This window comes from Lotus japonicus, chromosome 5 (genome assembly GCF_012489685.1).
Source record: "Lotus japonicus ecotype B-129 chromosome 5, LjGifu_v1.2".
Classification (NCBI taxonomy): domain Eukaryota; kingdom Viridiplantae; phylum Streptophyta; class Magnoliopsida; order Fabales; family Fabaceae; genus Lotus; species Lotus japonicus.
The window spans coordinates 52,132,839-52,142,648 of record NC_080045.1 but is presented as its reverse complement, the minus strand read 5'-3'; the positions used below and the strand labels follow the sequence as shown (position 1 = coordinate 52,142,648).

The 9,810-nt window shown below is 36.8% G+C and overlaps 1 protein-coding gene across 1 annotated transcript; it reads right to left on the bottom strand.

Annotated features, from left to right (window-relative positions):
* Positions 1-3,473: 3,473 nt before the first annotated feature.
* LOC130721280 (uncharacterized) lies at positions 3,474-7,803 on the bottom strand. Its single transcript, XM_057572045.1, has 7 exons — positions 7,552-7,803; positions 7,387-7,479; positions 6,381-6,960; positions 6,131-6,279; positions 5,298-5,402; positions 3,944-4,442; positions 3,474-3,833 (listed from the first exon to the last, which is right to left on the bottom strand). The coding sequence occupies exons 1-7, from the start codon at positions 7,666-7,668 to the stop codon at positions 3,658-3,660; spliced, it is 1,719 nt and encodes a 572-aa protein (XP_057428028.1). The 5' UTR covers positions 7,669-7,803; the 3' UTR covers positions 3,474-3,657.
* Positions 7,804-9,810: the final 2,007 nt, after the last annotated feature.

The following is a 9,810-nucleotide window of genomic DNA, read 5'->3' as shown; positions in this document are numbered from 1 at the left end:
ATTTCGGTTGTAACAATGTTGTTTCCAGTACTATGTGTTATGTTTAAGTCACTAAGAAATTTTAAGTTTGTCCACTACCATGTGCTATGTTTAAGTCACTACTATTCGTTTATATCATCTGATTTTAAACATTTTAATCATGGTGCGTTTTGCATACGTTTTGTTCGATGTTCAACCACTCAATATATGTAACAACCTCACACTCAAAACCCATGTTTTAAGAAAGGAATATGTCATGTTTCTATTTTACAAGGCAAGACATGATCTTCTACTAGTGACAAATCAATACTGGATATCTTCTACAAAATACATGTTCTTAATGGGTCCTTCGTAATGCATTCATCTTCAGCAGCACCGTCTACCACTAAAATGGCACTAAACCGCTATTCTACTCTATGATTTCTATGCCAAAACACACTTAGACATGTTTATATGGGTTATATGAAATTGACACTCAATATTTGGGATTGGCCTAAGGGAAAGAATCAACCAACAACGCATTATTATAAGGTTACGTTCATTTCTACCAAAATGGGTCATATCATTCATTTGGGGCATAAGTGGACACAACCAACTCTTTGGGGCATTTCGTCGAACACGTCAAATGCATCTCTCCCAAACTGATTTATACCCCTCCTAATCCCAATTCTATCCCATTCAATCCTTTCATTTGTATTCATTCCAGATCGAATGGGATTGAACGCGTGTATGGTGGGGTTCGAAACTTGTTGAACGCAAATGAATGGATTGAATGGATTCAATGGGTTTGAATGGGATTGAACGCGTGTATGCACTACCAGCGATTCCATCGATTCAATCTTCTATCTTTGCGTGTTGCACAAATTTTTCCACACATCTCAGATCCACCAATCTCAGTCGATGTTGTGCGGATTCTCTACTTAAACAATGGCGGGGAATAATGGACAAGGGCAGACGGCTCAAAACTCAACTCAGACCTTACACTCCAAAAATGGCGAATGTTTTTTGATGTCTTCTGAGCTGGAACCTGGGACCTACACATAAGACAAAACACATAACAGCCACACGGTAAATGAGAGCGAGGGGTGTCTTAGCAAAATATGAAACTCATCTTAGTGACAGCCACTTGACCTGTTGGCAAAGTAAAAGGTACAACATCCTGACCACAAAACTTAAAATATAATATATCAGCGGCTGGGAAGAGTGGTCCATCGATGGACCACTTTCAAACTTCCCCACCCTAGTGGGCACCCAAAGTAGCTTGCCACGTGGAGAAACTTTATTTTCTACAACAGTTAAGAAACTTTCTTTCAGATGACATGTCATAAAGAAACTCACAAAGTTTCTTTGTTGCAGATGCTCTAATGGTACTGTGTTGTGTACTTATTTTGCAGCAAGCTTCTTGCAGGGAAGGGGTAAGTTTTAAAACACTCAAAACAAATGATATTACTCTTCTATCCCTAACACTTTCAAATAATTACTACCTTTTTTTTCTTTCTTTTTACAGGAGGAAAAATAAAAGCAAAACAAACTAAACTAGCACATCTTGACACATTAGAGGATGAATTTGACTCATTCTGATCTCCCACTATCGACTAAGCAACTCCCTTGCTTGTTGAATTGTTGTATGATGTCAATACCCTATCATGTCTTTACTAGCAACGACTATATCCACCAACACAAAATAATCAAAGTCACAAACAACCTTTCTAAATCGCAGATCCCACACCACAATAAACCTTCGCACAACGCGCAAAGCTCTGCCAATAACACATCCCCAGTCCCGAAGGCACCTGCAAAACCAACGGCCAACCTTATCCCACAAGACTCCTCTACGACTCTACCCATAACCTAAGATCGCAATCACTAATTACAAAATCATTTTTCTAAGCTTTTTTGTTTCATTTTTTTAAAAAAAAATATTATTTAAAAACAAGTGAATTTTTTGGAAAAGCTACTCTCAAGTTATTAATTATTTTATGATATTATATGAGATAAAATATAAAAAAATGATTTTAATTAGTGTAACTTAACAAGAATTATATTATAATTTTTTTAATATCTCAAAAATATATTATTTCTTTTATACCGCTAAAAATCATTACTCCCATCATTTCTCATTAACTGTCAACTTAGCATTTCAAGAAAACATCAAATTATGCTTTTCTAAGTAATGCCCATGTGGAAAAAATAAATTAGAAAAGATAAAATAAATTCTAGAGGGTAAAAATAATAATACTTTTATAAAAATTAACAAAATTAATTGTATTCCTTAATATGTGTGTTCTCTCTTCAGACAGTTAATTAGCAACAGATGTTGTATTTTTTATTTTGAAACAAACGTACCCTAATTAATGCATTGGTTTAAATTTTTTTTATAGAATTTTCTATACTTAAAGATAGTGTTTGACCCGACCTATTTTTTACTTTTCTTGGGCCAAACACACTTGATAATATGATATTAAAAATTAAACTACTTATTTTTTATCAAAGAAAGTATAAAAAATGACCTTTAAGTAAATAATTAAATGATGGAGCTTTTTTTAAATAAGCTGTAGAGACATCACCTCTACCCTCCATCACCACCACCACTTCTACCATCACCTCTACCACAACCGTCCACCACTATCGTTGCCACCGCCACAAACACCACCTCCATTGCCACCGCCACATCCACTACTACCACCACCCTCCACAACCATCACCTCCACCACAACTGTTCACCACCATCATTGTTGCCGCCGCCACCACCGACACCACTGCTGTCACTTCATTGCCACCACCACCACCACCGCGACCACTTCTACCATCACCTCCACAATAACTGTTTACCACCTCCATTTCCACTGCCACGACTACCATCACTGTCACCGCCACCACCTTCATTGTCATCAACACCACCACTTTCATTTAGATGCCTACAACGAGGCGAACAATGAGGAGGAAATGTTACAGCTGGTATGCAAAGATTATTTTTAGTTAATTTAATTTTAACTTATGATAGGAATTCAAAATGTGTCAGAACATGACTTGTGGAAAAAGAGTATATAATAACGGATAACGGAAATACCCTAAAATAAGGTTTCTTAAAAGACACCCCCACAAATATGCAAGAAATCTGAAGTTTTATATTTATGCAATCCGTTTGTTCCACTTTCTTTTCCTTGTGTCTTGGGTGATACTCAAGATGTGGCCAAGGAAAAATTTCCAAGAAATTTTATAATTTCACCCCTTCTTTTTTGTGTGGACCACACACATTTTAACTGCCATATTCCTTCAGAGTTTTTCAAGATGCTGTTAATATTTATAAGTCATAGAATGTAAAGATGGACTGCAGTGTCATTTTAACAAACTTCAAAGTGGAGGTAATTGGAGGTGGTGAAGCTCTGTAGCATGCATTCTAATGAGCAGGGTTTGATGATGATCACTACCTCCTCATTCCCCGAGTTTCATCCCTTGTTCCCCTCCCTCCACCAGATCCCAACAAAAAATAATGGAGGTTAATATAATTTCATCATACATATAATCCTAGTGACATAAAAATCGATTTTTTATCAAACAACTATACAAGTATCTGTTGAATCATACAACATTTGCTTAAATAAATGCATTTTTCGAACCCTTGAAGCTAATCTGATAGTTCCTAATACCCTGCCCTGTTTATACTAATTGACCCCATCATTTTGCTTGCATATATACCAATACCATTGACAATGGAGCTGGTGGTAATTCTATCAGGTCTTCTTCGTCATTGTCATAAGAAATCCAGCCATGGCAAGGTCTACGCTTCTTGTGACAATGCTTCCCCACAGGTCGTGAGGACTTTGTCAATGGAGATGGTGCAGGCTTACAATCTGCAAGGCAGTAATATACAAGAGAATCAATACAAATATGTTTAATCACGCTGTCCGCTGCTGCTTCAAAGTGAATCAAAATTAATTAATGAGGACGAAAAGTTGATTACCAGATTCATTGTCTGCTGATGCGGTATCCGTAGCTTTGATGGGAACTTGATTCCCTGTTACCCTAGTTGCCGATGGAGTGTCTACAGCCTTGATGGAAAGTTGATTACCAGCTTCACTAGTTGAAATGTCATCAGCCTTTATGAGAAGCTCGGCATAGGCTTCACTTGTTGCTGATGGAGTGCCTACAGCCTTGATGGGAAGTTGATTACCAGCTTCACTGGTTGAAATTTCATCAGCCTTTATGAAAAGCTTGGCACCAGCTTCACTTGTTGCTGATATAGTCTCCATAGCCTTAATGGGAAGTTGATTACCAGTTTCACCGGATGAAATGTCATCAGCCTTTATGAGAAGCTCAGCAACAGCTTCACTTGTTGCTGATACAATGTCCATAGACTTAATGGGAGGTTGATTACCAGTTTCACTGGATGCTGATACAGTGTCATCAGCATAGGATGCCTCATTGGGACCATCTCCTGGGTTATCCTCTGTCAAATCATCCTTCACACAACAAAAAAATACCACAGAACTGGACACTATTAAAAATTATAGATAGGCCATTAGGTCGAAAGGCCAGTGACAAATTTTCATGGGACACCCTTTCAGAAGTCGGAGAAAATCCACTGGAGTACTCAGGCAGATTACATTTCCCATAAGCACTAAAATATATATGAATCTCTTTGACATTATAACCCAATATTTTCCCATATTAAATAGGAATGGTTATAATTTACAAATAATATTGGGACTATAAAGAAGGAACCATAAAGAAATTCAATATATACTGGTACACCTAAGAAGCAATGGGCTTTGCTAACATGTATTGTAGGCGATATTAAAAGAACTATCAGACTAATTACAATTAATCTCAACAACTCCAGAAAGAAGAAATATGCATTTGGAGACATAGCAGCTCATGGCATCATCTTGAAATTGAAACAACGTTGAATTTGCAAAGAATTGATTTATAAAAAAGAGCTGAATGCCTGAAATAACAGACATAAACCGGTTCATTGCTTCATATAAGATTGAGACAAAACACTGAATTTGGTAAGATATGATTCATAACAGAGAATGGAGGACATATAAACAGGCGATGCAATTATAAGTGTCAAACTCACAGCAGACAAAACTGGATTGACAAATTTGCAATCATTTTTAGCGGTGATCAAAGTTAAATATCTAAAATAACCAGATGATGATTAACCGTTTGAATTTTAAGCTACCATAAGCCAATTCCTTGCAGAAGAATAAATCTACCCGCACAATTATACCTCCGAATTACAACTTCCCAGCCAAGTGTAAATATTTGTATTGTGATAAAGTAACAATCTTAAAGAAAACAGCAATTTTTACCGTTGCCTGGAACGAGTCATGAAGTTTGTCAATGAGAAGAGCGTAGTCGGAATCTTCATCATTGGAGTCTTCCATGAAGACCCAGCTGTTGTTGCTGCCATAAACCTAAACACGGAAAAAAAAGCACAAACACAACTTAGTTATATTCAAAAAGACAACCCCACAAATATGCAATAAATCTGAAGTTTTATATTTATGCACTACATTTGTTCCACTTTCTTTTCCTAACTCTCTTATGCACTACATTTGTTCCAAGAAATTTATTTCCAAGAAATTTTATCATTTCACCCTCTCTTTTTTTTGTTGACTGCCCACAGTTTAATTGGCATATTCCTTCAGATTTTTCAAAATTCTGTTGATCGTTATTAGTCATAGAATGTAAAGATGGACTGCTATGTCATTTTAACAAACTTCACAATGGAGGTAATTATGTTCCTCATGCAGAGCAGGTGGTGAAGCTGTGTAACGTGCATTCTAATGAGAAGGGTTTGATGATGATCCCCACCTCCTCATTCCTCAAGTTTCATCCCTCGTTCCCCTCCCTCCACCAGATCCCAACAAAAAATAATGAAGGTAAATATAATTTCATCACACATATAATCCTAGTAACATAAAAATTGATTTTTTACCATGCAACTATACAAGTATCTGTTAAATCATGCAACCCTCTGACAAACCAGGTAAGCTACTACAGACACCATCAAGGCATATACAACAATTTTCTAACTTAACAAATATATTTTTCGAATCCTTGAAGCCAATCTGATAGTTCCTAATACCCTACCCTGTTTATACTAATTGACCCCATTATTTGCTAGCATATTTAACAATACCATTGACAAAGGATCTGGTGGTAGTTCAATCAGGTCCTCTTCGTTATTGTCATAAGAAATCAAGCCATGGCGAGGTCTACACTTCTTGTGACAAAGCTTCCCCACAGTTTGTGAGGACTTTGTCGATGGAGATGGTGCAGGCTTAGAATCTGTAAGACAGTAATATACAAGAGAATCAATACATATATGTTTAATCACGCTGTCAATTGCTGCTTGGAAGCGATTTAAAATTAATTAACGAGTTAATTACCAGATTCATTGTCTGCTGATACAGTATCTGTAGCTTTGATGAGAACTTGATTCCCTGTTCCCCCGGTTGCCAATGGAGTGTCTACAGCCTTGATGGGAAGTTGATTACCGACCTCAGTCACAGTGGTTGAAATGTCATCAGCCTTTATGAGAAGCTGGGCACCGGCTTCACTTGTTGCCAATGGAATGTCTACAGCCTTTATGGAAAGTTGATGACCACCTTCACCAGTTGAAATTTCATCAGACTTCATGAAAAGCTCGGCACCAGCTTCACTAGTTGCTGGTACAGTGTCCTTGGCCTTAATGGGAAGTTGATTACCAGTTTCACTGGATGAAATGTCATCAGCCTTTATGAGAAACTCGGCGACACCTTCAGTTGTTGCTGATACAATGTCCATAGCCTTAATGGGAAGTTCATTAGCAGTTTCACTGGATGCTGATACGGTGTTATTGGTCTGATTAATTAATGGTGTACCATCAGAAGTTTGTGTGTCAGAGCAAGGTAGAAGAGTTTTGTTTGAGCACCCGGCAGAGGGTGTCTCATTGGGACCATCTCCTGGGTTATCCTCTGTCAAACCATCCTTCACAAAAACAAAACAATTCCACAGATCTGGAGAGTATTAATAATGATTTTATAAGAATATACAGGCCAATAGGCTGAAACAAATTTTGACGGGACACCCTTTCAGAAGTCTTAGAAAATCCACTGGATTACTCAGGCAGATTACATTTGACCTCATGAGCACTAATATATATATATATATATATGAATCTCTTGACATTATAACCCAATATTTCTCCATATTAGAAAGGAATGGTTATAATTTACAAATAAAATTGGCACTATAAAGAAGGAACCACAGAGAAATTCAATATATACTGGTACACCTAAGAGTAAGAAGCATTGTGATTTGCCAACATAACATTTAATGCAACAATATTAAGAGAACTATGAGACTAATTACAAAGAATCTCAACAACATTGAATTTGTAAACAAGTTCATTACCGTTGGGTGGGACGAATCGAGAAGTTTGTGAATGAGAAGAGAGTAGGCGGAGTCTTGGATGAGAACCCAGGCTTGGTCGCCGCCACCATGAACCTAAAGAAGCAGAAACAGAAGACAGTTAGGTTGATTTTTATCAAGTGTATTAGATCAAATGCACGCACGGACATTGAGGAGATGTTGAACGGTTCGACGGATGACAGTGGTGGAGAAACCGTAAGGGGACATGGCGGCGAGAGCAGCGTCCATTTGCGACATTGCGGGACGTCGTTGTTTTGGCGCCATGGGAGGTAGTGAAAATTAGAGCATTTGCAGTGTGGAGTGTGAAGAAGAGAAGTGAGGCATTGAAAGCGTGAAGTGAGGAAAGGTGAAATTTGAATTCATTGCCAATTCATGTCTTTTAACTTGTAGCGACTTGTTCCTGACACTTTGTATCAAAAGAGAAATAAGAGAATCCACTTTTTCAAGAGATTTTGGGGGGAGAGAGAGAGGCAATACACTAAAAATCGAACAGTTGTAAACATTAGGGGTGCACATGGGTTGGGTTGGATGGATTTTGGTCAAAATAAAATCCGAACCGATCAAAATTGTATGGGTTGGGTTGGATTTCACGAATTTCTTTTTTGGACCCGATCCGAACCAACCCGACGAAGTTTGGATTGGGTTGGATGGATTTATTGGGTCCATATTTTAAAATAATAATATATCTGAAATATTTAAAAATCTTGCAAAAATTATTATAAATTCAGAAAAAGTTATAAAAAATACTAAATATGTTATTATACTAAATAGCATGAAAAAGACACAAAAAGTTATAGAAATAATACCACATAAATGACATATAGCCAAATATCATGAAAAACATAAAACTTAATTACTAAATGACAAAAAACAATCTAATATAAATAGTATCTAAAAAGTCAAAAACAACACTAAATGTCATGTCATGACACTTAGAACTTAGATGTCTCCAACATGCCAAATAACTATATACAAATATGTAACAAATAACTACGAACAAATACTCTAAGTTCAAATTTGACAAATAACTACAAATACTTAAGTCTCAAAGTTTCAAAAAATCATCACTCCGACACTAGCACTCCAAGTATGAGTAAAATTATAAAAATTATTATTATATGTATGGATTCTGAGTTGGGTTGGATGGATTTGAACTGAATCTGAAATCCGATCCGAACTTGGTTGGGTTGTAGTAAAATCCATCCGACTAACCCGATTGCCCGATCCAACCCGCATTTTTTCTATTGGATCAGATTGGGTTGGGCGGGTTCATTGGATTTACCCGGCCCATGTTCACCCCTAGTAAACATGGTACTGTTACCGTGTTTAAGTGTTTTTAAAAACATGAAAATACACTAACAATTTAAAATTTGGCCAATTTGTTCCTCATCTCCGCGTTGTAGGGTACACAAACCCGCCCTTTACAACGCAGTATACCATCGTTTTTTATAGTAAATTGTGATGCCTTCCCTTGTGTCACAAGTTTGCGCCTCTCTATCAATTTTTTTGTCTGTCTCTTGTTTCGACTTTATATCATCCAAGAGCCCCTAGACACCGTCACCATATCGAAGCTCAATTTCCCTGGTGCGAGCTTAAATCCAAACTCAGATCTCGGAATGCATCCAATAGTTCCAACTCCTTGATCATCATCGAGGACGCATGAATAACCTTTCGACTGAGAGTGTCGGCTTCCCTGGTGCGAGCTTAAATTCTTTTCTAAAATTCAATTTATTTTTTAAAATATCAACACATTTTATATGAAAATTAATTAATATTTTTAGAAAATAGGTAACAAAGTGAGTATGTGGCTTAAATCATATAATAGAGATTTTATCTTAGTTTACACTTAAAAAAGAGACATTTTTCTAGTTTTAAGTTTTAAATTTATTTTTTAAACTAATATATATATATATATATATATTTTAACTACACCTAGGCTTTGTCTAGCAATACCTAGCTTAAAATTGAAAAGTTAGTTGAAAAGCTAAAGATTGAAAGCAGAAAACTAGCTGAATGGAATTTTTTTTTTTGACAAAGCTAGGTGTTAAACAAGATAAAATTATAAAATGACATAAAAAGAAATACCTGCATGTAGTGTTATTAAACATCACTCGTTTATCAACTCGGTTGAAGTACCGAGTTAATGGGTTATTGGTCCCTAAGGCTGAGCATCCAACATGCTTGTTTTGCAGATGTCCGACAGCTTCGACCCGGTTTGTTTCCTGAACTCCAATTGATCAGGATGAAGCTAGTGGCCGTGAATTGTGATGGTTGTGTTGGTTCTCTTCACAAGACAACTTTAGGGGGTGCATCCGCAATAAGAATGGTGTTTGGATCGTTGGTTTCTTCAGCGATGGAGAGAATGGTTATATTTTGCATATAGAGCTTCTTGTAATCCTCCATGGG

Coding starts and splice junctions, on each gene's coding strand:
- LOC130721280 (XM_057572045.1), bottom strand. CDS start 7,668: ATGGCGCCAAAACAACGACGTCCCGCAATGTCGCAAATGGACGCTGCT. Junction 6,280..6,380: donor ATCAGCAGACAATGAATCTG/GTAATTAACTCG, acceptor ACTGTCTTACAG/ATTCTAAGCCTGCACCATCT. Junction 5,403..6,130: donor CACCAGATCCTTTGTCAATG/GTATTGTTAAAT, acceptor TTCCGTGTTTAG/GTTTATGGCAGCAACAACAG.